Source organism: Dromaius novaehollandiae, chromosome 2 (assembly GCF_036370855.1).
Source record: "Dromaius novaehollandiae isolate bDroNov1 chromosome 2, bDroNov1.hap1, whole genome shotgun sequence".
NCBI lineage: Eukaryota > Metazoa > Chordata > Aves > Casuariiformes > Dromaiidae > Dromaius > Dromaius novaehollandiae.
In genome coordinates this window covers 146,495,657-146,523,636 of record NC_088099.1, presented here as the reverse complement: position 1 = coordinate 146,523,636, position 27,980 = coordinate 146,495,657, and the positions used below count along the sequence as shown (strand labels likewise).

The following is a 27,980-nucleotide window of genomic DNA, read 5'->3' as shown; positions in this document are numbered from 1 at the left end:
ACATTTCCCAGAGATGTATTGATTCTGATGATGCTTTTATTAATGGAAAGGCCTCCTGAGGTCCAAACCAGCCATGCTGTCACTTAAACTGAGCTTATATACACTTGTGAGTTACATGAGTATTTTGATACAATTCCATTTTACAAAAACATTCATCAGAAGGTTTTGGTTTTGTTCTGCTGAAGAATGAAAACAGATTTTGGAAGATGATGTAAAATAGAATTGTTGTCTGAGGCCAGCTGTAAATATTGTGATGGTTGTTCTTTTGCTTAGAAGGAAATGACCAAGTGCATTTTTCTTGTAAAAACTCTTTGATTTTTTTCGAATGTGCTTTGTTTAAGTGCTTTCTATGCAAAGTTAAATTTTCCTAGATGATTCTGAGATTTTTTTTTTATTTTTTAACATTTCACATGCATGAAAATGTCTCTTTGCTTTATGAATCACCACAACAATAGGAAGCATCATTTAGGCAATAAGAACTTGTGTTCTGGTTCTTGTTTGTAACCAAATGGCTTTGGAAATTTCTGTGAATTCGAGAGCACTTTCTAATTGTAAAAAATGTCGATGCCCTTGAAGGAAAAGAGTTATGGAAGAGCAAAGTGTTAGTGGTATCTTTAAAGTTGAGCTGTTGGGAAGCATCTTTTAGGAGTGTGAAGTCATCATGAGTGAATCTGTGATTAGTAGCTAAAAATACTGTTCATCAGGCTGGTGTGAACAATGGAAAGTAGGAAGAAAAGTTGAATAAATCTGTATTTTTTTAACAACAAAGAAGATGAAACACTGTTACAAATTGAAAGGTGCAGTAGTTAAAAAAGCTCCAAATATGCTTTTGTAAGAAGCTTCAGAAGTAAAAATGAAAGGTGACACTTTCAAATATCTAAATGATAAAGGAGCTCGAGGCTCCTTTTTAAAAGCTTTGTAGACACAAAGAAGACTATGTACCTCTGAAACTGGTGCCTTTGATCACATTTGAAAGTGTGACTTGTGTTTCCAAGTCACTTTAGCACTTTTGAAAACTTTCTCCTGCAGCTCATGTTGTGCGGATACTGTCAAGTCATTTCATGAGAAGATCCTGTTGCTCTTCTGTCCCATGCTCCCCATACATCTTTAATCTTTTATTTTGCTAGGGAGAATTTCCCCTCTAGACAGAAAATCTGCTGGTGCTATGGGGGAGCGTTACTTTGTAATCTAAATATGTTGTGCTTGACTGTCTAAACCACTTTTTTAAAACATTGTAAGAGAACTGAATTTTTTTTCCCTCAGCTGTGAACTGGTTTTTATTCTAATGTGAAATCCTGCTGTTATGGCAGTGATCCTCTGCCTATGGATATAAGACCGTTTAGCACTGCTCACAGCCAAAGGAGCCTCTCTTGCCGTAGCGCAGGTTGGCAGAAGGAGCAGGCTGTGATGCTGCTGTCTTGCACAATATTGCAGGGCAGGAAGGGCTGGAAGCAGGTGCTTTTGGGTTCAGTCCTACAAATGCCACTTAGGCAGAGACCTGCTGACTAAGTGAGTAAAGATTGGGACCTTTCATGCTGATGTTATTAAATTTGTGACCTATATCAGCAGCAAAACTGTCAGTGTTGCTTTAAACCCAATATAGGAATAGTTTGATTACAAAGCCATATTACTGACTAGAAGTGATGTTTAGGCTTTCCATTATATTTTTATCCCATAAATCTTTTAATAATTTTGTTTGTCTGTACTTTGTTCTAGGACAGATACAACAAGAATTGATTACTCCATACCATCAAGGGAAAATTGGGCTTTGCCGTATTTTGCATGTCAAGTGGCAGCTCTCACAGGCTATTTAAAAAAAAACCTAAATTGTTCTGCTGAGGTAAAACAAAATTAATTATGTAATAAAGAGTACCTGGTAGAACTGTGCTCTAAAGTAGTTACTACTTTGTCACTTTTTTGTCCTAGCAGGCAGAAAACACTAGATGTTTTGTTTGTTCTTTTCAAATCAGCCACTTGGATTTTTCCTAGGCATGTGCAGTTTTTTCCTGTAGTGCTAAGGGACTCGGGCCCTGCCCTTTTATGCCCCCATGAGGGTTTAGAGAGGATGGTGTGGTAATGAGCTGTGTGGTGTATTTTTAAGATAAACTGATACAGAATTTTTCTCAACATATAGAAAAATTTGTTGCTTTCCCTGTTGCCTGGAGAAGGTGGTGGTAGCCTCCTCTCCCTGTCTGTCTATCAAAGATGTTTCTTCTCGTTGGCTTTAAATGTTTTTGAATGTTTCAGTAATGACTTTCTTTCCTCTGAGAAATTGTTAAATAAGTCTGAATTCAGTATTTAAATTATTTCCTAACATAACGAATTTCCACAATTTCTGTTTTAATGACCTGTGTGTTATTTAGTGATAGAGTCACATAGTGATGAAAGTAATGCTTTCTTGTTCTTTTTTTCTCTAGAAGTTTTGTTACCTTTTGGTAAGCGCTTCAACATATACCTTCATGATGATGTGGGAGTACAGTCATTATCTCCTGTTTATCCAGGCGGTTTCTCTTTTTCTGCTAGACAGCTTTGCCCTGGCACAGACAGAGAAGGTATTAGAACTCTGATATTAGAACTTTCTGATAATTGGAGAAGTAAATAAAGCCTCAGTGTTGCCTGCCGTGCATACGTCTGAGGACCTTGCAGAGAGCATAGATTAAGCAATGGCTTGAATGTCTTGGAATATGGGCCCACTGAAGTGCACGTCGTGTCCATCAGGAGAGTAAAATCCCTTTAAACTTACTTTGGGACTGCTTCCCTAACAAGGGTCTGAAACTAAGCAAAACCCTAAGGCTTGAAAATATTCTTCAGGAGCTGAGAGAGTGATGAATAATTTTCAGCCATGCATCCTTTGCCCTAACTGCCTCTCCTTTCCCTTTACTCCCTATTCACAGCAGAGTGGAGGTGGCCCAAAAGCTGCTCCGTTGGCTTTGCACTATTAAGTGGCTCATTTTCACCTTGGGTAGTTCACCCTATACTGATTTAGTCAACAAATAGGGTAGCCAGATGCTGTCAGTGAATTGATATTTCAATACAAAGAAATGTTTGAGTTTATTCTGCAAAATAGTTCTTAGGAATGTTGTAGTAATAAGATATACATGCTCCTTGGTACATCTGTGCCTTCTAGTTTTATTATATGAAACTTTGGTTTCGGATTGCATGCAATAGTGATTGGTGACCTTTTGTTTCATTGGCTTTCCTTCTGTCCCTCACTAGTGGGAAAGATTTGAGCTGTTTAAGTCCAAAAGAGGCCCTTTAAAATGTAAGGAGGGAGATGTGTGTTTCAATGAAAGTCCAAAGAATCAAGTGTCAGGATTTCTAAGATCTGCTTATCAATGAGTAAATAACAGTGAGTTTCAGTAGAAGTGCATGTATCCTTGAGATAGGTTAAATGGACAAGTTGTTGTGGGGCCAGGTAAAGTGCCTGTTTACAGTAGTCAGCTATTTCACAGAAACTGTGTGCATTCATAGTGTTGCACTGTGGTCACTGCTTCATGCAGCACTGCATCTCAGTAAGGCACTACAGAATGGAGAGACTGCGTAAAATACAGCTTCTTTTGGCATGTTCACAAGTTTCCTGTGAAGTAGTTGTGCAGTAGCTACACAGGCTGACCAAGGTCATTTTGATGTGAAGTACTTTTCAGAGCTAAACAGTGCCCTGAGGCATTCATGATTTGGAAGATAGAAATTTAGCTGGGCTTTTTAGCAGGCGAATGGAAGGAATTGTCTACTATTCTAGAAAGCAATTCGTGTACTCTGTAATGTTATTTTATTTCTTCAACAGGTGCATGAAGTATACAAAATCTACTTGTTTTCTCTCTTCTTGGGATACCTCTTGCAGTTTGAAAATTCAGCCTTACTAGTGTCACCATTACTAAGTCTTGTAGCAGCTTTGATGCTCTCTAAATGCCTTCAGGTAACTAGGCTTTCCTCTAACTCTGAGTGCAGTTTTTATTGTTTAAACTGAACTCCAAATAATGTGGAATTTAAAAAATATTTTTGCAGATGAATATGAAAAAAGGCACATTTATGTCAAGATTGCTGAAAATAATGTATGTTTACTTGGTACTTACAATAACAGTGACACTAAACTTCTTACTAAAGGTAAGATTCCTCAGTAGAAAGAGTGATATTAATTAAGTCATATTCTAAATGTTAGCTTACAGTTAATGTTGGAAAAATCTTTACAAGTGTTACTTATCTTATTGTTCTGACAGTTCATATTTTATAGCTTAATTCATAGAAAATTGGAGGATTAAAGGTTGAGTCATTTTGTGTCTATATATTTATAAAAATCTTTATCTCTAACAACTCAAGCAGCTGCTTTTTTGTTGGGGTTTTGGTTTTTTTTTCCTCTGAAATTCTAAAAAAAAAAAGTGTTTTGGGTTGAGATTAAAGCATGATATAGAAATACTCTGTAAATCACACTTTAGCTATTTCATAAATGCAGTTTTTGTTACAGCTTGGATGGCCTCTACAAATTGGGCTGAACATTAAAACAATATTCTTGTGCATGGAAAGGAGCTAGTAGCCAGGAAGAGGGATGAGTTGTCCCAGGGTAGATGTTAATTTTCAATTAAATTCCAACTAGGACATGGGAACAGAAACCTTCACTTAGTGTGGGAGTCGCTAGGAACTGAGATTACACAATGAGATTTTAGCCTGGTCTTGCATTTCGATTAGCAACTCCCTCTTTTTGGCCCTAACCTTTTACATAGTTTACTGTGCTTTTCTTCCATGTCTCAAACTCTCTCTGATTGTGTTAATTAACAGTGTTGACTTAAAAATAAAGAACCTAGTGAACCCTAAGAAGTTTATGAGAATGCTCAGGTCTGATTCTTTTCTTGTGCCATTCAGATTGGCTAACCGTGCTGTATCTCCAGGAAAATAAAACCTAACCTTGAAAAGTATATGAGCTAAATTATGTAGACAGTACATAGAACTTTTGACTGCTTAAAGAATTAATTATGTGAAGATCTCAAATGCTCATAACTTTCGCTAGGCTGCAGTCCTATTGTTTAGTGGAGCCAAACGCAATGTTCTTTGGCTTGCTTGAGGGTAAGTCTATGTCCATTTTTCATGATCCTTCTCACACCGCTCGGTAGTCTTTTGGCAGCTGCTTGACAGCTTTCCACTTGCCCGCTGGTTGGGGTATATCAATGAAATGAAAGATGTGATATTTTCTAGGAAACCATGAAGATAGATTTATTTAAGGGAAGTTTTATAATACTGCATTGGTACCTTAATTACCAGTCTGATCCAATTCACTAGTTTTAAATGAATCTTGAATAGGTGATTATTCTCTGCCATTTTGTAATCTGAATGAAGTGACTACATGAAAGCTGTTTTCAGCACTTGAGAAGATTTTTCTCTGCTAAATTAATTTTCAGATGTTTGTTCCTCATAAAGAAAATGAGCACTTGCTGAAGTTCCTTGAAGTTAAACTTGGCCTAAACACAACTAAGTAAGTTTTTAAACTTTTTACACCTTTTAAAGTATCTGAACTTCTGAAACTATTCTGAGAAGAGCAGAATTTCAGTAGCTTATGAGAATATTAAAGATGAGTTAGGGTAACTTTTTATTTGTCCTCTGGCTTTAAACTTAGAAATTATGCATATACAGAGGCATCATTTACTCTTAGGATTTGGGGGAGCAGGTTCTGAGGCACCTCAGTGTTTCTTCTGCCTTGGCATAAAAGCATCTCAGGTTTTGTTTTCTTTTAATGTCGAAGTGCAAAGACCTTCTGTATCCTATCTAATGTTTCTAATAATACTTGAAAGCAAAGATAAGAAGTGAAAGATAGTGGTGCTAACTTCTTACACTTTGGAAAAGAAAGAGCTCTGAACAGAGTCATGAACTATCAGTAGTATGTCAAAAGAGAGGTTTTTTAGTTGTCTTCTAAAAATAACTCCTTCCAAAACCCTATACATTTTGGAAGAAATTAGGACAAGGGACAACTTAAAAGTCGGAGGAAATTGTTAAGATTCTAAGAGAAAGCTTTTGCATCTGTAAGAGAGTGAAACTTGGTCTACAAGAAGATACCATGGCTACAGTTTTTCTACAGAACTTCAAACACAGTATTGATAAGGACTGAGACACCTCCTGGACCCAAGCCAACGTTTGCAGTTCTGTGCGGGAACTGGTATTACGTTCTGTAAACTGCATCTTTCTCTTACAAAACTACTTCACAGCCTTTCAGGGAAGGGAGTGGAAAATGACATCAAACATAACTGAAACTGTCGAGAATTTCTAGAAGACCAAATGTAACAAGGTGGACCAAGATGCGCTGTTTAATACGTGCACATTCTTAAAAGTTTTGCAAGATCAGAAAGGACCGCTTCTGGTCAAGATTTTGATTTGTTCAACTACCAGGTACTATGGGATGTTTTTTCCCCCTGAGACTTGCTACATGTTACTTTCCAGGCTGTGGAACTCTGCAATGAAGCCAGTGATTGAGACAAACTGAGTGCAACTGCCTCTGGAGAATTGTGTAACTGTGTGTTGGAATTATGGTTTGCAGCACAAGAACTTCAAGATCTGTCTTTAAGGCTAGTTTGGACATGCCCGGCTGTTCGTCCTTAAACTAGTTCTGTCTAATTGAAAGGGGTTCAGTTCTCTAGTCTTCATTCGGGGCGGGGGGCGTGGGGAAGGGTTGAAAAAGAAAAGGAGGAGGAAAGAAAAGCAAAATAAAAACAAGAATGTGTTCACTGCATCACATGCTGCACGAATTCCAGTGGAGAATACAGATCGATAGTGCTTCTTGGCAGACTGCATAATCTCTCTGCTCATTAATTGAGAAAGAAGAATGATTGAGTGGGTTCAGCTCCACAATTAGAATTTCAGTATTAAGGATTCCTTTCTTGGCAATGCCTTAGGCTTATGTGTGATGTCAGATGAACACTTTCCCTTCTCCGTCTCCCCCTTTGAAATGGGGACGAGCATACCTTCTTGCGTTTATATCCCTGAAGTCTTAATCCACTGTGACAACAAAGTGCTTTGTGGTCCCCTAATGGAATTATACAGGAGGTTAGGTTTTTGTGATATAGAAGAGTTGCAGTTTGATCTCTTCAGATCACAGATTCTTTTTTGGAAGATAAGCTTTTGACAGTTACTTTAAGCACTTGCAAAGCCATTTCAAATTGTTTCAAAACAGTTTTCAAAGATGAGTCTTGAAAAATGTGTTATGATATGAACAGGTTAAACTGTGATTGATTGTGTGCTGTCTTTTTTTTTTTTTTCCCTAATCTATGTGGTACTATTACTATTTTTTAATGGGTTGTTTTTGCCTTACTAGGAATTTTACAATGAATTGGCTCCTTTGTCAAGAATCTCTTCAGGCACCCTCCCAAGACTTTTTTTTGCGGCTAACTCAGTCATCACTGTTGCCTTTCTATATTTTAGTATTAATTATCTGCCTTTTTTCTGTAACTCAGGTCATTTTTAGGAGAATTTGGTAAGTAGTTTATTTATACTGAGAAATAAGTAGTTAAAAATAAGAGGATCCTGAATGAAGTGAATAGACATGTAATTCCTAGCTGAGGCCTCCAAAGTTTATTGTGCCTTTGAGCTGTTAGGGTGTCCTAGGAAATGGAAAGGTCCAGCTGAGGCTTCTACAGAAAATCCTTTAGTGAGGAGCCTTTTGAGCATCCCTCCTGTCTGGACAGAGAATTGGTATGGTTGTCTTCCAAACGTGCAGTGCCTGCAGAGCTCCAGCTAATGGTTTTTCTATATGTTTATGTCCCTTCGCATTACAAGGGAAAAAGAGATATTTTGTCTGTTTTTCCCTTCCAACAGCAAAGTCACCTGATTATTGCAAGAGGATTTGTTTCCCTGTTTTGTTTTTTTTTCCAGTTTACCTGTTGCTAAGAATGAGTGGGGTGGAGTTGAGAGGATTTCAGATTTCTACTGCTTCCCTGTCTTTTTTTTGTTATCCCTTGTTTACTGTGATAAGGTTCGTCAGCCTTTGCTGCCCTGAATGGAGCTGATTAGTAAAACTGCCTCAATTATTTTTAGTTTCAGAGTGGTTGATGGTTCTCTTGAGAGGAGGGATAGTGTAGCTGTTTGTTTGCAGACTCAGAATGGCAGGACTGTGTAGATCTTAGCATAACTTATCTTGGAAACTTTAATGTCTGTGAAATTACCTCTTACTGGTAGAATGTGATGAATGATACAACTTCTTAGAAATTAGGGCAAATTTCTCACTTGTCTGCAGTGAAAATCAATGGATTTTTTTTCAAGGACAGACTTTTGATAGATAAAGATTATGCTGTTATAAATGAAAAATTGTGTCAGGTTGGATGTCTGAAAGTATATTCAAAATAATGAAGCTAGCTTCTGGATTTTTGCTGGTGGTTGAAATAGCCATTTACTACTATGTTATGAACAGTGACTTCACTATATCCAACAAGTTTTTAAGAAAAGCTTAAAATAAACCTTCCTATCCTCCAAAAGAAATTTCTAATTTTGAAGCAGCTAATAATATCAAATATTTTTCCAATTCGTTGTGAGGAAGGTTATTACAAAAGTGTAGTTTGAATTCATTTAATGGTAGAATAAAATGTCTTCTATCCCATGTCTTGCTATGTCATCTGTAGGAAAACATTCATTGTAAGATTTCTGTTGTGCTTATTTTTGTATATATGTAAATATATATATAAAAAAATAAAAGCATAACACGTGTATATACATATATATATTTGTGTGTGTGTGTGTATGTGTATATGTGTGTGTGAGTGTGTGTGTGTGTATATATATGTGTGTGTGTATATATATATATATGTATATATATGTATATATATATAAAAACCCTTGAATTTATTGTAATCTGACTAAAAAATGTTGTATCTTACGCTGGCATAAGACAGTATACATAGTCATGTGGATTTCATAGTTCTCCACCAAGTTAAAACTGTGAAGAAACTTAGAATAGTTTAATTTAACTGCAGCATGCTTCATCTAAATGTTTTCGGAGTATGCGTGCTCTTGAATTACTATCCCTTGTTGTTGAAGTACCTTAAAATAGGAGTTACGATCACAAGTAGCATTCCCATTGTATTAATTCACAGCCATTGCTCCAGAGAGCTTACAGTCTAAAAGAATGGATGGCAGGTACCAATAGATCATTGATGAAGTACAGAAAACAAATAAGCAGTGCAACAATGTTGTATGATATGACACAGAATGATCTCAGTGTACTGCTGACTTAGTAGTCATAAAAATATTTTTATTGGCACCTTTGCCTGAGATAATGTCTGAATTAAGTGATGTCTCATTTTCTCCAACTGCAGTGGTGAACCACTGAAAGAGACAGTTAAACTTGAGGATGGTCGAATTGGAGAGAGGCCAGAAATAGTTTATCATGTAATTCACACAATTTTACTTGGTTCTCTAGTGATGTGTTTGGAAGGGTAAGTCTAATTTTGATGTATCTCTTTTGAAAGCAACAGAATTCCTAACTGGACATGATACACTATTCACTCCTTTGAAATGTGACTACAATTCAAAAGTCTTTTCAGAAATATATTTGAAATACAATGGTATTAGTTAGTAGGGGATGTAGCAAGAGAATTTTGACTATATAAATTGTACAGAGGAATATGGTGAATTGTGTTACATTTCTCTAAAGCGTGTTCAAAGTATTTATGGAGCCCAAATCTGAGAAATTAATTGGAGCAAATTTTAATCACTTTCCTTATGATATCTAAGTTCAGAGTTTCACTGTCATTCTCTGAATATTGTAGTGTTCTAGTGAAATCTTATGTAGTCTTTTTGGTGAGTAGTATATGTTCTGTAATATTGAAATGGAAAAGATTTCTTATCCATCTCCCTGTGTGTATCTAAGCTAGCATGAAGTATACTTTTTCTTGACGTGTTAAAGCAGGAACAAAGCAGTTTTGAAAGGTATTGTGTATGTTAGTCCTTAAAGCCATAGGAGCTAATGTTTGAAAAATATTACTGTTCTAATCTCATCTCTCAGCTAAGTCAACCTGGAGGCAGCAGACTCATCGTCCTAATATCTGAATATTCACAGTTCTTATGGTGAGCAGACTGTCATATTGACTGGCAATGACCAGGTAGTTGTCTAACTAGACTGGTCTATGCTCAAGAGGCAGACAATAGCAGTCAATAGTAAATTGTTTATTAAATACTTCCCTTTCCTTTCTTCAGGAGCTCCCTTATAATACAGTGAGTGTCTATACAGCTTTACTGAATAGTTGCTTTTTATCCTTCCTTGTCTGGAAAACTTCAACAGCCCAAGTGACTTTACTAGTCTGTTAGTTTTTTGGTTGGTTGGTTGTTTTTCCTCCTTCCCTAAACTCTGTGAAAGATGATGTTATCTTTGACCTGGGATCTTGTTCCTACCTCCTGCAGTGGGTAATCAGGTGGCCTGCTCTTCTGCTGGAGATTTCCTTGGTTTTCTCTCCAGTCCCATGAAGTATGGTCACGGATTGCTTTGTATAGCCAGACTTTATTTGACATGTGAAAAGAAATCTGAATGTTTTTATAAGTAGCTTAAGTACAGTGACATGTGCAGAGTCTCAACTAAGATCTTGCAATGTTTTTCAGAATGAAATATTTGTGGACTCCTTATGTTTGCATGCTTGCTGCATTTGGTGTATGCTCTCCAGAACTTTGGATGACACTCTTCAAGTGGCTTCGATTGAAAGCTGTACACCCGATATTACTGGTGAGTTGCTGTTGCCAGTGTCTGGGGAATTGCAGCTAGGAAGCACATTGCTTTTTAAACAACAGTTACTAAAGACCTAGAGAAACACCTGGTAGAAGAACAAGTAGTTCTGTGAGCGGTGGATCTCGTGTAGCCTGTTTTTCTCTCTTTCATTCGTAATATCGCTCTTCCATGTCTTCTCTGGTATTTGGTGATAAAGTTGTGTTCACACTACAGCCTTTTCCTCTGTGAGGAGCAGAACTGTCTGTCTCTCTCCTGCTTTTACTGATCTGCCTATTTTCTACGAACATATCTTTGAGACCTCAAGCCCTCTCATATTCAGTTGAGATTGGCCAAGAAGATCAAATGTTTTTTAGCACAAGTGCAGAAGAAAGGGTACTGGCATTCAGGGAAGCATGGGCATAAGCCTTGTTTCACTAGGAAATGACACAAAAAATGAGGTAGATAGGTGGTTTTGATTGCTGAGAGCAAAACAGCTTCATAAGAAATGGTAGTTGGAATTATTCGTATAAGATTTACTCTTGTGTGGCTGTTTCAGGGATGCTCCGTGACTGAAGTCAAACACGTGCTGTAGTGTACAACTCCCTTGCTTCTAACCCTAGCTTTATTCCTAATGTGCTAAGTAGCTTTGGGCAAATCCTGGCAGCTTTCTGCATTTGTTTTATTAATAAATAAAATGAGGATAGGGTGTTATTTACCTTATTTTCAAGATGTTTATAGGAATAAATATTTAATACTTAAATGGTGAGTCATATATATCATTTGCTGTAAAAAAGCTAAGTACTGTTATGTCATAAACATTGACAGAGTTCTTCATATCAAGAAGTAACAGTATGCTCTGTAGGTACTAAACATATTCCTTTATACATGGCATGCTTTCTGCTGTATAGACCTGCTTTTTTATACAGTATCTTGCTTCATAGTTTATTATCAAGTGAGTGTCTTGTGTGCACTCCTTACCAAATGCTTCCTGTAGCATATGGGCCATTTTCTCTTTTTTGCAAAGGGGAAATAATACCAGCTAGAATGATGGTATGCTAAAGAATGGGATTCTGTTTTTTTGCATATCTGTGTTATTAATCTGAGTGAAAGCATCAGTTAGATCAGAGGTTTGAAACGCTTGTGGGTTTTTTTTCCCTTCCTCAGATCATCTCTTTGCATTTGTACGACAGGTGTTCACTTTTCTTCTGCTCCTTACTTCATGTGCACACTGAGTTATTGTTATCTGAGCAGTAATTAAACATGCCTAATACTGATGGTAAAGTTATCACGGGTCAAATAAGTTCTACCATGCTAAATTAGGCAACTTTTTGTTTGCAGAGAGTTTAGCCTGGCAGAGAACTGCAAATTTTTACCTACTGTCGCTCTAAGGTCTCAGATATAAATGTAGCCTCCTGCATGAATAGTATCAACAGACACTCCAAGTTGTGGAATGGAGAAACAATCCATAATCCATTTCTTCTAACATGTATTTTCTAGGCTCTCATTCTAAGTATGGCAGTTCCCACAATAATCGGATTCAGCTTGTGGAAAGAGGTAAGAAAAATACCTTTTTGGGTTATGTTTTGTCTGTAGGCACAAAATGAATCATAAAGGTGAACAAATATAATGCTAAAGTGAAATAAAAGCTTGTATGCTCTTACAAAATCTTTTTTAAACAAAACTAATGAAACTTATCAGTATGAGGTATTGGACAATTTAATTTGTTTATAAATAATTACTTATTAAGAAATGTTTGCTGGCTGAAGATGGCAATGTCTCTATTTATGCTTTGGATATGTAAAGTGACTTAACAGAGAAAATACTGCAAAATAAAACCTGGAGTGCTAAAAAGTAGGCTGTCCCAATCTTATTTTCAGCGAGAGAGAGTGAGGTTAGATGAAAGTAAGATTATGGGAGGCACATAGGCAAATAATCTGCTTGGAAAGCTTCCATCAAATTATAATGGAATTAAATTCTGCATGCAGAGCACTGTGTAGAGCTATTTGAATACTACAATGCAGAGAAGAAAAGCTACAGATGTTTCCTTGCTCAAAATAAATAATTAGTTCTTTACTGCAAGTCACAGACAGACTGGAGAAAAAAAGATACATTACTTGGATTTTTTTTTTAAACTGCTGCAAGTTTAAATATGGAAAACCTGTAAATCTACACTACACTGATATAATCTCAAAATAGTTAATTTTTTTTAGAATTTAAAGAAGTTTAAATTTTTGAAAAGCATTCCAATGTCAAAGTCAGTCTTTACTAACAATATTTTAACAGATTTTGTAACATCTGTCTTATAATAGAAATTTTGATTACAATATAATCTGACTCTTTACACATTTCTGACAGAGCAATAGATGTTCTCCTGAAAAAAAAAAAAGCTACAGTTGCTCAAAAGAGTTATGAGATCTATTGCAATAGAGAAAACTAGTTTGGTTCACGAGGGAATTGTTTTTTCTAACAAATGCAATGAGAGGGTTTTGACTCCAGAGGGCTCCATTCGTTGCAAATGCAGTTTTTGCTTTCAAGTTATGGTGAACGGTCTGCTTTCTGGGCTCATAACTCACCCCGAGCTTGGAAACTATCATTAATAGTAATGGGATAATGCATGTGCATTGAGGGTGTTAATTTGTGGCTATAAAGCCATATAGCTCAGCATCTCTCTGCTGTGCTGCCTTTTGACTCAGTCTGGCATAGACCTTGATCTAACTAGGTTTGCTAAGGGCTCTCATTCATAACTGAAGCTGGTTTTCCTTAGGGTGGCAGTAGCGATTCCTCTTTCTGCCCGTTTTCTGTTCCTGGGACAGATCAGGTCCATATATAACAGCTCCTGAATTGCTACAGCTTTTAGCCCTGCATATGAACGTATGGCATCAGCTCTTGGGCTACCTTAATGTGCTTGGTTGCAAACAGCAGTCATTTGACAGCTGAATTGTCCCTGGGGGTGGAAACTTGTCAGTTAAAAGCAGGCTCCCATTTCCAGCTGTCTGTACACTATGGCTGTTCTAAAGTAAGCTATCCCTTTAGTATGGCATGGTGTTAACCTGTAAACTTGATCCTTTTCACAGCTGGCAACCAGTAGCTTTTCACGTAGTGTTTACAAGAGCGTATACACACTCCAGCACCTCTAGGATGGCCAGCTCCTAGCTATGCCTTCTGCAGATGAACAGTCAAAATGACTCTAGGTATGACAGAATCTCCTATGTTAGTAAAGGGCCTGTTGTTTCTTCACCTCCCAAACCTGACAGGTAGAGAGGCCATAGTGCAGCCTTGCAATCTGGGCTGCTCTCTAGGAGTTGGCATTTTGTCTGGGTTCTCAGAATCCCCTTTTTTCCCAAAATCTTTTTCAAGAGTGTAAACTCAGATGTCCTACTTTGTACAATGTGGTGTGCTTTCCTACACTGGTAGTGACTGAAGTAAAAGTCAGAGGGAAGCCCAGGGCAGGTTACCCACCTAATACTCTTCTAGCAATTTTTTTCTCTCTTTTTCCATTTCTACAACACCTTTCCACCAAGTCACAACAGTCCAAGGGGCGCCGAGTTAATTTCATACTCATTTATTTTAGTGTGATCCCATGACCAATTGGAGCATCAATAATCTGATTTTGGAACTAGCCATCCATTCCATGAGAGAAGATCTGTCAGCTGCTTCATTCAGTGCCCTCATTTATATGCATTTGCAGTGATCACCTGAACTATGTTTTTGATGCATTTAATGCCGGTTAAAGTTGGTGAATGTTGTTGCCATGTGAGTTTTTGACTGTAAGATTAGAGATGAGAACTTGTTTTTAACATTTATTGACTGGGCAGGTCTGCAGGTAACCACTCAAGACCTGCTGTCAGATAAGTGAAGAAAAATGTTTCACAAAATATTCAAACAAAACTGCTGCTTAGGAGAGAACAATCAAATGAATCTTTGTACATTTCTGTTGTATTATTTAAGGCCTTCACATTATGAGATATCCCATGGATTTTCAACTGTAAGTAATCAGATATGTGTGTCTTTCAGTTTTTCCCTAGGATAATGACAGAGCTTTCAGAACTACAAGAATTCTATGATCCTGATACAGTAGAACTCATGACATGGATAAAGTAAGTATGAAGTGCTACATTTCTGTGTTACTTCTTTAAGTCAGGGTACTTTTTGTCTCAGCATTTTGTGGAGCTACCTCTATTAATCTGAATTTCCGTTTGTTAAGATATTATATGATTTAGGGGGAGATGAGAAATGTGTATTTTAAAAAGTTTGGCAGCACTCCCATGGAATATAACAGGAATTTATCATTGATTACAAGAGAAGAAGATCCTGAAATATGCAAGCAAGTCATATTTAATGTCATTACCAGACCTAATTTCCAAATGAAGTTGAATATCGTAATACTTGAAAACAAAGGTGAATGTCATAATACTTAGTTCTTCACATGCTAACTTTTCACTAGATTAGAGGATACTTTGGTCATAATGCTGCAGGGGATAGAAACACTGAAGTTTTTCTATTCATGGGCTGGACTGCCAGTATCGTGCAGAATGGACCATCTAAATGTAAGTTTTTAGAGACTTTAGTCAAGAAACACAAAGTATAGCATGTATGATTCAAACTTCCCCTTTGACCAGGAGGCTGCAAATGTTCTTACCTGACTGACTATGCAGGGCATAGCAAACACTGAGCACGTAGTCAGGTTATTTTCATATATATATATTTATTTCTCCTAACCAAAAATTTCAGAACTCTGTTCTGGCTTCAGTCCATCTAACTTTGATCTACTTCACTAGGGACTACACTTTTATGAAGATTTGATCCCCTGTGTTCAAATACCTTACTTGCCTTTAACTGCATTTTTTTAATATTATTTTCTGTATTTATGGAGTCTTTAATGTCAACCTGTTCATCTTCAGAAAAGAAAAGGTTGGTAATTACAGTGTTCCAGCCAATTTCTTCTTTCTGTTAATAGTGGTGTATGTTATTTGTCACTGCTGTAGCTCTTCAAGGCAGCAAGTGGAATAATGCCAAGTACCTAATGGCTTTTACATTAGTCTGCATATATTACAGTTCAAGTACATAATTAATCATGGTGAATTGTATTGCGTTTCACTCAGCTTAAGAACAATTTGACTACCCCTATTTGTAGCAGTTACTTGTACTTGGATTTTTTTGTTTTTTTGGTTTTTTTTTTTTAAGGAAATACTTATATTTTTATTTTATATCCATATTGGAATTTTAATTGAATGTCATTGTTATAGTATATTTTTTTTATTTTCTCTCTGATAAAATGAATTTATTTTGAATTTTCTCTGCAGAAAAAGTTGCCAAAGGTCTGTAATAATCTGGCAGTGGCTGTTTTCTTTTACTAAAGCAGGACAGTGAATAATCAAAAGATGAAATCAAAACCGAGTAACATACTTATTGTAGATGTTATTCTGTATCATGACACCGTTAACTCATGGACAATGAAATGCATGGTCGTAAGATCAAATGAAAACAATCATAAGTTTTTCACTTACAAGATAACACCATGTTGTTTCTCCTCCTACCTATCCTCCCTCCCAAGCTTATTTTGGCATGAGACAGCAACCATTCAGAAAAGCAATAGTTTGATCCATTCCAGGACCACTCTGAATGCCACTCAGTGAGAGAGTGGAGGAGAATGGCCATCAGCCCTTGCCTGCTGGGAGGCCTTCCTTGAAGACTCCATATTGCTGCAGTTCTGTGTTTCTCTGGCGAGGAGATTATTGCCAGCGAAGCATTAATGCCGCTTGTCATTAGACCCCCAGTGATACCTTCATGAACTCTTCTAAGGTGCTATGGCAAGAATTAGATTCACACAATGTCGTCATTTTGGGAAATGCATCCTGTACTCATATGTATATTGATATTGCTTTTGCAGAAGACAAGCTCCTGTAGCTGCTGTGTTTGCAGGTAGTCCACAGTTAATGGGCGTGATTAAGCTTTGTACTGGATGGATGGTGTCAAGCCTGCCTTTATATAACGATGATGATCTCCTAAAAAGAAATGAAAATGTGAGTATCCAATTCCATAGATGTGTGTTATCAGTGATTTGTAGACTGTTCCATCATGTAGAACTGAAGTGCTTGATTGAAATGTTTGGGAGTACTGTAAATGTTAATATTCCAGAGAAGATGACCTCGTAATATTCTACATGAAATACATGTTTCCGTTGCTCTTATATGCTCCCTTGGCTACCCGGCAATGCAAATTAGTTTGGTGCAACTCCCACTACATGCCAGTGGTTTTCAAAACACTATCTTTTCTCTGAAGTGTTTACAGTCTAAGGTGAGAAAAAAAGTACAAAATCTTGTGAAGAAAGGTAGCAGCAATACCTAATCTATAAACCCAAGAACTAGATTCCTCAATGAGCAACATGACAATATTGGGGTTTAGGAAGGCTGTTGTTTCTGAATGATTTTGAGCAACTTTTATTCTGCATATTTTACCAGGGAGGAAGTCACAAAGTGGAAAGGACTTGCCCAGTGACTGCCTAGCAAAGAAATCAAAATCAGAACTCTACATTAGTTCTCACTCTCTGTTTGAACAGTCCAGAATTACAGTAGGGAAATGAAAATGTCTAGCAAACACAGCTGACTTGGAAAGCATCTCGCAGGAACTGTCTGCCTCTTCACCCAAATGTGATTGGGAAAAAAATATATTAGAAGGAAGGAGGACATGGGAGGGAAAATAGGGAAGGAAGTATCAAGTAAATTAACAGTGCTTCACTGTTACCAAAATACTTATGCTGCAGATTTTCAGGAGATTTTCAGGCCACTTAAAAAGTGTATAAGATTAAGATATTGGCACTAGCAGTGACACATACTTCCCATTCAGCTCGCCATTATCTCACCTGTTTGGTAGATTTAAAAAATAAACATCATTTGATAGGTTGGTGTGTGCCTATCATTTGTGATTACAGGTAAGTTCCCCTCCCCCAAAGTATTTATTTTTCCACTAATTTTTACCTTGCACTATATGTTTTCCTAATCTATAGATTTATCAGATCTATTCAAAGAGATCAGCAGAGGATATTTATAAGATACTGACATCTTACAAAGCCAATTTTTTGATTATTGAAGATTCAATTTGCAATGAAGTGGGACCTGTAAGAGGATGTAGAGTTAAAGACCTGTTGGATATTGCAAACGGCCATGTAAGTAACAGCTAGAAAAAGTTGAATATTTGAATGAATAAATGATTCATTGAAAAAGAAATATTGTAGTGCTGATTTTTAGTTTTCTAAATATAATGTGTAAACAAAGATTGGTAAATCTTAAAAGTGATTAAGCTTTGTAAGTTCCTTATACACCTGTAATCATATCCCTTATCATTCTTTAATTGTCCTAATCCTTCCTCCTACATCAGTAACTAGTAGTGCTGATTCTCTTCCAGTCGTTAAATGCCATTTAACTACATATAATACCTGAAAAGCCTATTACAGAAGCAGTAAATCCCTGCTTCAGAGAGTGTTCTTTACTAACCTTAAGGATGTGCTTTTAAAATGTATATGAAATATTCTTAAGTGAGGTATAGTTTAAAAAAAAAAAGGCGGGGGGGGGGGTAGGCCAGGCAAGTGTATGCGCTATGTGACCTTGTTCATCTTGCATCAGCTGGTAAGCTATATTATGATTTCTTCTGTCCAGATGGTAAGCGTGGACACGCATCCGAATTGCAGCAAGTTAATGAGCTATTTGCTATTAGCAGAGCTGCTGTAACTGCTCATGTCAGGTTCTTACTCTGCTCCCCTAGCAAAGTAATGTCATTTATCTTAAACTTCAGCAAAAAAATGAGATGAAGACAAACTCAGTTCTGCTAAAACTCTGTATGGTAGAGTGCTGGGATGAGGACCAGTCTGCCATTCAACTCAATGGGGCCTATTTGGTACTGGTCAGGCTCCTAGCCTGTTTGGTCCAGTCTCACAGACAGGTCAGCATCCCAGCTGATAGTCTGAGCCAGAGGTGGCAGAAAGACTGGTTGAATAAACTAGAGTTGTAAGAAATTCATCCATGAATGCTAGCACAGACATTGCCATACTGTGTCTATTCTGAATGCTGATAGTGCTGCTTTTGCTGTTGAAGTAGGGAGTGTGGTGGGGTTTGTAATGCAATCTAGCACTTGTTCAGCTGCTTCCTGGGGATCCAGCTAAAGCTTTGACTTTACAAAGGCAGGAGAGGCTGTAAGCTCTAAACTTGCTTGGGGTTTGGTTACTTATTCTCTCATCAATAGGGGTGAGGGGGTCACCAGTTACTTCTAAGTAATCACGAGTTAGCTTTATTTAGTTATTTTCCCTCGTCAAAAAACTTAAGCATCTGTTTGACATTACAGCTTGTTGTTGTATCTATATCAAGTTCATCCTTGGCTTGAAAGCTGCTTTTTTTTAATGGGGAGAATACATATAAAACCATTTATAGTCTTGTATTGCATTCTTGGGGAAAAATACAAGCTATTAATAAATAATCTGTGTTAGGTATCTTCTAAACTCTACTTTTAATAATACAGCTTTTGAAAGAATTTGCAATGCAAACATTTAATTTCTCTAGTCACTTTCATTTCACGGAGTGATTATAGGGGTGATAGGTTTTTAGGGAATTGCTCTTAATTTCCTCAGGAGTCTACATTTGGTTGGCATGTTTCCTGGCCAGTTTAGCCATGGAGGATATTGTGTATGTTTTCCTATTAGTTCCTTACCATTGCTTTTATCTACTCGCTTCATGTCTCTGCCTCACTGTTAAAAACATGTATGCTGTGGTTATTTATTGTCATAATCAATATGCGATAACACAATACAGTGTCTGTGTGAATAACCTCCACCGTTGATATTCAAGATATGCAGACATGTTGTCTTAAAGTTTCTTCTCAAATCTGTTTTTGCATGAGTAAATTCAGGTCCCCCTCCATACTTACCATGTCAAATGGGACAGTTTACCACAATTTCAATAATGTGTGTAATGTGCATTGCATTTCTTCATACTTCTCATACCTTTTTCTAGGCTTCCTGCATGCTTCCCCCTCTCACGTATAATCCTCATCTCTTACTGATTTCAACAGCACAGCTTTACTGGCAGTTTTTTAATACTTTTCTGTTGCTCATCTGTCAGATGCAGTTTCTTCCTCCTTCAATTTCTAACACCCAGTCATTCAGCAGTTCATCCTATGGGACCCTCTCCTTGGCACTTTTCTTCTCTTTCATTTCTGAGCTGCTATTGCTCACAATGACAATTTAAATCAAAGGGGGAGAAAAAAGAAGAAAAGACAGTACCCAATGCAAGAAGCCTATCTTTGCCCAATAGATGCTACACACAACTTGTCACTAAACAGAAAGTCACTTACTATTTTTGTACTGTTAGGATTGTCAGTGACAAGGGTTATCCTATTTATAGTGGAGAGGTTAACTAAGCAGGGGAAAAGAAGCTTTATGCAAAGAGTTTAACTTAATTCTTTTATGCTTAATATCTGTAATCTAAACTTGTAATAAAACACACAGTCTACACATTTAAATGTTGACAACTGAGTGTTCAGCATCTTTAGAAAAAGGTTGTTTGGCTGGTGATGAACATCACCTATGCTTTTTGTCTGTGACTGAGTCCATGTTAGGTTGGATGCTACAAGTGCTTGTTGTAGGAAAAAAAATTGGAATGTCTGACAGGAATAAAGTAATTCTTTCAGAAAGTTGACATGGTTTGTTCCAGAAAGTTGATGTAGTATGTTCTTACGGGAAGCTTTGAAATAAAGTGACTGAACTCTGTTTGTATGCTAATGAAAGTTGTCTAAGTTAAATTGAAAGATTACCAAGACTTTCCAAGCCAGTGAAGTTTGCATACATAGTTTGAGACTGAGGCATTCACTTGTTCCCAAATTAAGTGGGAAAGTGGACAAGCTCTTCTGCTGAGATGTGGCTGTTGGTGGGTCTGTGGATGTGTTTTCCAAATTACTGTATTTAAGAAGAGAGAATATAAATGTGGATTACTAGTTTGGACTATGGGTCCATCTAGTCTAATATCCTATCTCTGACACTGGTTGAGAGCAGAGGCTTTAGGAGGATTACAGACAGCACAAGCCAAAGATGGTCTCCAGCAATCTGTTGCTGAAGGACTGCCTCACTCAGGGGGAAATAACTCTGTGTTTGATAGCCACTGATAGATTTTTCCTGTCTTACCAGCCTTTTTAAACCCAGGTAAACTTTTGCCATCAGAGGGAGTAGAGGTAAGATAGCTGAAATTTTTCCTTCCCTACACAGGTGGTATGCTACTTGCAGGTGAGGCACAAAGTACTGGGTAAATGGAGGATGAGGATAATTTTGCATTGCTGCTGTTCTTTGTCATATGAATAAGGTGCATGGGTTTTAAAATCTGCTATTCTGACAAAGGTATTGATTCACGAATGTTATTTTAGGTTGTTTTAAGAATTATAGGGGAATATATTTCCAGCCTATTGGAATTGTGCAGTATAGAAATTAAATGTCTGAATTGTAAATGAATTTTCCAGAATACAGAAATAAATGAAATCTACAGAATAACATTCTGTAATTATTCCTCTTAACTATTTTAATTAGATTTTCTTATTTTCTGACAGGTGGTTTGTGAGGAAGGTGACAGTTTTGCCTACTCAAAATACGGACGATTTTGTCATGAAATCAAAATGAACTATTCTCCATATGTGAATTATTTTACTCGGGTGTACTGGAACAGATCCTACTTTGTATATAGGATCAACACTGTGATATCCTTCCAGTCGTGAAAAGCATGCAAGCTTCTTTCTGAAGATAATTCTGAATGGAATTCAGTTGGAAAAGTTCCTTCTGATCAAGGAAAATATTTTTCCAGATACATGTGGGCACATACAGTGTACTGACAACTTTAATTTACCAAACTGGAACTGTGTGAACTACAGATCAACAGATAGAAATACCATCCTTGAAGGGAACAGGAAAATTTGTCAATTTTACAGTTTCTACAAAGTGTGACAGTCTTCCATGTTCTGGCATTTGTCTTCCCATTACAAATCATCTTAATCTTCATGTAAATGAGATTTCTAACATGAATGTTAAATCATTTAAAGAGACCTTATGTGGGTAGACTTCAGTAAAGGCAGAAACGTTATGTTAAGGACCTCATTTAAAGTCATACAGCTTTTCTTTTCTAGCAAGAAAGCAATCGGTATCCTAAGAAAGAGTCTTTTCAAATAAGTGTTTCGGTTTTTAGTTTGTTTTTGTTTTTATTCTTCCTGTCTTCCACTATAAACATTGTTATGTTTATCAAACATTCATACATCTTATGTGTAGGTATAGTATTTGTATAAATCAAATCAGGAAGATTTTATTAAAACAACAGTCTCATAGATTAAGGCATTGATCTCCGCATTATTGGAGACATGTTGGTGGAAGCACTTGGACTTAGACCTAGCTGCAGGACTTGATGAGATCAGATCTTCAATTTGGAAAGAACATGTCTGTAGGATTTCTCCATTACTTAAATATGTATATGTATATGCATATGTGTGTCTTAGCAGTCATCAGAATGGGCCAGTATACCACAGTATACCATACTTGTATTTAGACAAGTGTTGCAGGACAACTAGGTTTGCTACTGAGACTTCTGCACTTCTCTTCGACCCCCTCTGTGCGTGTGTGCATAAGTGTGTGTCTGGGGAGGGATGAGTGACACTCATTTCATTCAACTTATTATGTGATAGTCATATTAAGATAGTGCCATAACTTTGATTTTAAACACTATAATCACCACCATTAAGAAGTAATGGTAAAATATTTCATAGCTATTTTTAAATCAATTGTGTAACTACACTTGGATCTTTCAAAATGTTGGAAAGTACTTTGAAATCTTCCCTCTAAAATTTTTGTCTTCCTTATGTGACCCCCCCTTTGCCCCTGCAGCTAATTTGCTTAATAAGTTATGTGTTCATCCCGTTTGTTTTGTTGATAGCTGATGTACTTTTAAAAGAATGAATATTGCTTTAATTCCAACTTTGGGCCTAATCCTGATGTCGTGAATGGAAGAACCCAACAAAAGGTAACAGTAACTTTGCTTAGATAGGTGTAGCTGGCCAAAATGTGAGAACTTAAGTTTTGGAAGAGGTTATTCACTTAGCAGGAGTTAGGTGCACTTACGGATTCTTGTAACACGTGGCCAAGGGACCAGTCCGTCAGCCATGTGGGAATAGTTCTTTGGACCCCAGATGTCTTTAATGAAACATCTGGCATAATAGGATGGACTTTGTGATCAAAATCTCCAAACTATTTTGTAAATGAAAGCTGCAAAACTATTCCCACTGCATTTGTTGGTAAATGCAAATTCAGAGGTTTTAACTCTGTGAAATTACTAGGAACTGCAACATGTCGGTGTATATGTATGGTTCCTGAATGCTCTATGCACATATGTTTACTTACTTTACGCTAAAGGTAGTGCTGAGGGTTTTTTTGTTTGTTTTTAATGTTATCACTGTTGGAGTGATTCAAAAGAAAAAAGCTTTACTGTTGTGAATGTCAACATGTCTGTAATCTATTTTTCACTTATATTTTTAAGCCTAAGAGTCTTGACAAGATGTTAAATTACACATTTTATTTGAAACCATTGTTCAGATAACTTCATCAAAAAATAGTGGGTGTGACCACTGAGAGAAACATTAGTATAACTGAGTTAGAAGTTAAAGTAAGTATTCTTCCTGGGAATGCAGTCACTGTGTTGAGGATAGTGTGTATGTTTGTCCAAATGCAGTGTGCATTTATTTGCTTATGTACAAGTGCGTATGTTTGACCGCACTGAAGTGTTTCGGACTTTTCTATTACAGTGTAACAACAGAAGCTACTGTATTAACTTGAGCTATGGCAGGCATGCAGGAGCCTTCTCTGTATGTGCTAGTATGGATGTAGATTTATTTAATATTTTGCAGTAAGTTTAGAGTTCCAGTAAGCTTAGAGTTCCATATATAATTTAAGTTTGTTTGAATCACTGTCCGGAATTACATATCTGTGTGTCAGTCATTCACTCACCTGACGTTAATCATTCATGAACACCATTTCATGACAGCAATAAGGCATTCCAGGTAGCAAATTTCAGGGTTACAATTGCACTTGGGTGGCTGAAGTCACTTAGCTTATGGCTTCATGCCTTATAACGCCATGCCAAGATGCAATATTTAACTATCCTAGACTGCCTGTTGTGTTTTACTGCAGTGCTGTATGTGTGTGGTACCACATAGAACATAGTTTGAATACATACATGTAGAGCGCACATATTGAGAAAAATACAAACAAGGCCATCCACACACTTAAAGATAACTGTCTCGTAGCACATTGGCCTTTATACATGTTTGAACAAACATGTTGAACCTTATTTGAACTGTGACATAGTTATTTTTATTAGTTTTGTCATAGTTTTTAAGATGTATTCTTGATACTTCAATTGATTCTGCTTTAGGAGAATCAGGTAAGATTTTTACCTTGCTTTTTATATTAGAGAAAATTGTATTGCAGCAGCATTGGCACAACAGCCTTAAGTAACAGAGAAGGAGTCTTGTATCTGGGATAAACATAGCTGCTGTTGTCCCAGTGAGAAGGCAGCATTTTTTTAAAATAAGTGACTGGAAGAATTGTATCTTACAAAGCAAATTATATACTTGAACTTATCCAGTTATGGAGTAGCAAAAATAATACTGTCTATTCCAATTTCCACATTTTGTGAAAAAGAAAAAATAAGTTCCGTGATACCCCTCAGAAGGACAAGAATAGGGCATAATTACATCTGACATGTTTGTACAAGCCTAGCTTGTTTTTGAACACAGGTCACAAGTCTAACTTCCTGACAGAGTTGGGGGAATGTTTTGCAGATTTTGATCTGTTTTGCTGTAGATGTTGCAATTCAGTTGAAACATGTGCCTTGCAAGCTTTTATTAAACAAACAAAAAACTCAATCTGTGTTTCTTTTTGTGAAGATTTTTTTTAAAAAAAAATTCCCATTCCTCTGATTTCTAGAGCTCCAGTTGTGTCTTAATACCTTTGCCTCCAAAGATGTTCATGTAGTAAAATGGTGCAGCTAGGATGTATGCAAACCATCTTATTAACAGCTGTTCACCGGGAAAAGGGAGAATTTGCATAGCAATTTGTATTGCTGTTGTGTTGTTTTATTTCCTCTCTTCACACTTGCAACTTCTGATATACTTGGTCTTAATAAATGCAAAAAATTACCTTGAAAGAATGAGTAAGGTATTTTCACACACTCACCTGTCACCATTAGAGTTGTGGAAGTTTTATCAAGTCACAGTTAGACTGACATGTACAGTTTTGTTGTAAACTTTTAGAGATACTCTTTCACTTCCTGAATTACCACATACTTGAACTCAGTTGATAAATTTGTCAGGAGGTATTAGAGACTAATTAAGCAATGGCATTTCAGAACAGAAGGCATTCTGTTCATATTATTATAAAAATACCATTTCCATTTCTTCCAAACTAAATACAAATTTTAAAGTTAAGTACAATTTCTTTTTTGGAGGGAGCACACACATATCTGAAGAAAGGACTAAGGTTCGACAGGCATTGAGAATTCTTCAAACCATTTGTTCTGGTTGCGTTACTGTTTGCTGAAAGACCGACAATTAGGGATCAAATTTTGTGCTTGCCACCTTATTTCTGTAAGCCATCTGCGAGGGTCCAAATCTTGTGACCCGTCATCAGCTTTCCCATGCAATTCACATGAATAAGAGCTGCAAGATCAGGTCCTAGGGTTTATAAACTGTCATGGAAACATGTTAATGACTATTGTTAACTATGTATAACCTATGCTTTAAACAAAAATCTAACAGGAGAAAGTGTAGGCTGTTTGTGTGTATGTGTGGGCACACACATTGTATTTGCATTTAAAGATGTCTGTTTTACTATTGTGTTTTGTAGAATTTAATGAGTAGCATCTATTATTGCTAATGGTGGTTAAATCTGTAAATCCCCTAAAAATTTACCAGCAGATGTACTCAAGTATCGTGGTATTAAAGATGAAACAAAAACTGAATTTATTCCAATACAAGCAATATTTCATGTGAAGTAATACCTCAGCATAAATCTGTTTAATCATGTCTTTAGTACTCTTTTTAAAACTAAACTTTAGAGGAAAAAAAGGTGAAAGTCCTAAAACATGCAGTGCATGTTTAGTTAGTAATCATTTCTACTTCATCAGTACAGCTAAAATTAAGATATCACCATTAAGTTGTTGCATTCTTTAAAATTGCCTACCTATGCCAAATATAAGGCTAGCTATGCCTAGAACTCTTCTGAATTGTTTGGTACCTCAACTAGATGTTTAAATGTGTTATTAGATTAGGCAGTGTTTTAGATTGCAGCGCAATTAAATGTATGCAATTCTGCCTTTCAAGTGATGAGAGTATGTTTAAGGTTATCTATCTATTGGATGGAAAAGAGGTGGGTGTTTAATACCCTATAAAAAGTTTCAATCTTTGTAGTTCAGTAATGTAGAAGTATTACTGGTAGTGCTTTACTTGTTACTGGTGACATTTAGTAGTAGCATATATGGCATATGAACATATTTATGTGCAGGTATTTAATAACAAATCTGAGGAATTCAATTCCTTATGTCCTGTTTGTTGTCTTGGACAGATTTTTATCAAAACAATGTATACATGGTAAATATTTTTCTCTTGTGATAAACTTTTTCTGTGCAAAAAAAATAATAAAAACCAAGTCCAAAAAGTATTGATCGTTTGGGACACAAACTGTTTTACGCTTTCTTTTGAGAACTCTGATATCCTTTCAGGAAAGAACATTTAAGTCATAATAAATTAAACTCCTTCCTCTGTTGCTGTAACAAAATGCTTTTGTACTCCATTGTATTACTTGCATATGCAGTTTTCAGTCAAGACTATACAGCATGTCTCAAGTATCTGTCTTAATTGGGCAGAATAAATACCCTTAAAGATCTTGAGGATTAGGCAGCCTATTCATACAGAATCCATATGTCATGCTGACTTTGACTACCTATCGAAACTGATGCTGGTATGAAGATGAGCAGCAAAATAAGAGGTGCTTCATGTAAAATGATAGAAGTTTAATTTTCCTCCTAACAATCATTCTACAAGTATGTCCAGTGGAAATAAATTGCTATGCAACATCAAATGCTTAACTCTTTTTTTTTTTTTTTTTTAATCAACTAATGTATTGTCTGTCTAAAGTTCTTTCAGAACTTTACAGATAATCAGAACTTTTACAGATAATAATTACTGATTACATTGGAGCCTTCTGTCATTTTTATAGGATAGGAGGAGGAGTGAGATCTTTGAATACAGACTGCTTTGTTATAACTTACCAGATAATGATGTGAAAACTTGGAGATTAATTTAGCTAAAATTTCTGAAGATGACAGAAATATCTGATGAAATGTTTCTTGAAAAATAGATTGCATAGCAGATGCAAAATATATATATAAATCTTTAACTCTTAATGGTTCTGTGTTTGAACAGAACATCAAACCGCTGTCCATTCAGGAAACTAACAATTTTAGAAAGATGAAGTGCACTGACATTGACATATTCAATTCTTCAAGCACCCTAGACTTCAGTTACTTGGCTGAAGTGGGAATGGAGCTTCCTGGCTCCATGAAATGTATGCTGGTGTTTGCATTCACTTGCATGGCTTTATCCAAAACTGACACCCTGGATACCAGCTGTGAGATACAGAATATTGTATTCTGATGTACCAATCAGTGCTTAAGAGATGTTAGGTAAAATTACAGATTCTTTTTTTTCTAAATACTAGTTCTGTAGTTTGTCTCTAGGACCTAGTTTCCTAGATCTTCCAAGTTTTGCTGTGACCTAGACTAGTATACTTCAGTTCCTGGATGCTTTCAGAATACTTAGGTTACAAAGAGGTAGGCATTTTTGTAATACTGATGAAATGGGATGCATCCCATTATGAATTTAAATGCAAATATAGAGGATACAGATGTAAAGCAACATAAAACACTACCGAACTACTCCGTAGGTTGTAACACACCAATATGTATGTTCACCTACGGAATTCTGAACAGCGTGAGAATGCCTCGGAATTTCCTCATGTTTCAAAGTTTTAACTCTAAGGTCAGCTGTCAAGCGTTGACTCCTGGCACTATATCAACTTATTATAGAAGGGCCAAAAATACGCTAAGACTGACTTTTTGCCACACAGTTGCAATAAAGACAGATTCCTTAAGAAGAAGGTGCATATAAAATTATGTCCTAAACCATTCTGCTTCTGAAGAAAGGCTGAGAAAGGACTGACAAGAATGTAGCCAGCTGCTCT

General features: G+C 36.6%; 1 protein-coding gene across 6 annotated transcripts in view; it reads left to right on the top strand.

The window, feature by feature from the left end:
• DPY19L4 (dpy-19 like 4) overlaps positions 1-26,399 on the top strand; it is a 35,316-nt gene extending 8,917 nt beyond the window's left edge. For 3 of the 6 annotated variants that reach the window (XM_064507727.1, XM_026099763.2, XM_064507728.1), the window contains exons 7-19: positions 1,717-1,840; positions 2,418-2,552; positions 3,785-3,916; positions 4,006-4,104; positions 5,391-5,464; positions 7,295-7,453; positions 9,288-9,407; positions 10,567-10,687; positions 12,167-12,223; positions 14,684-14,766; positions 16,560-16,692; positions 17,676-17,834; positions 21,254-26,399. In XM_064507727.1, the coding sequence (XP_064363797.1) occupies positions 1,717-1,840; positions 2,418-2,552; positions 3,785-3,916; positions 4,006-4,104; positions 5,391-5,464; positions 7,295-7,453; positions 9,288-9,407; positions 10,567-10,687; positions 12,167-12,223; positions 14,684-14,766; positions 16,560-16,692; positions 17,676-17,834; positions 21,254-21,418 (1,561 nt within the window). In that variant the 3' untranslated portion in view covers positions 21,419-26,399. Of the gene's footprint in view, positions 1-1,716; positions 1,841-2,417; positions 2,553-3,784; positions 3,917-4,005; positions 4,105-5,390; positions 5,465-7,294; positions 7,454-9,287; positions 9,408-10,566; positions 10,688-12,166; positions 12,224-14,683; positions 14,767-15,113; positions 15,217-16,559; positions 16,693-17,675; positions 17,835-21,253 lie in introns of those variants that run through there. The other 3 variants (XR_010388029.1, XM_064507729.1, XM_064507730.1) reach the window with 3 other exon arrangements.
• Positions 26,400-27,980: the final 1,581 nt, after the last annotated feature.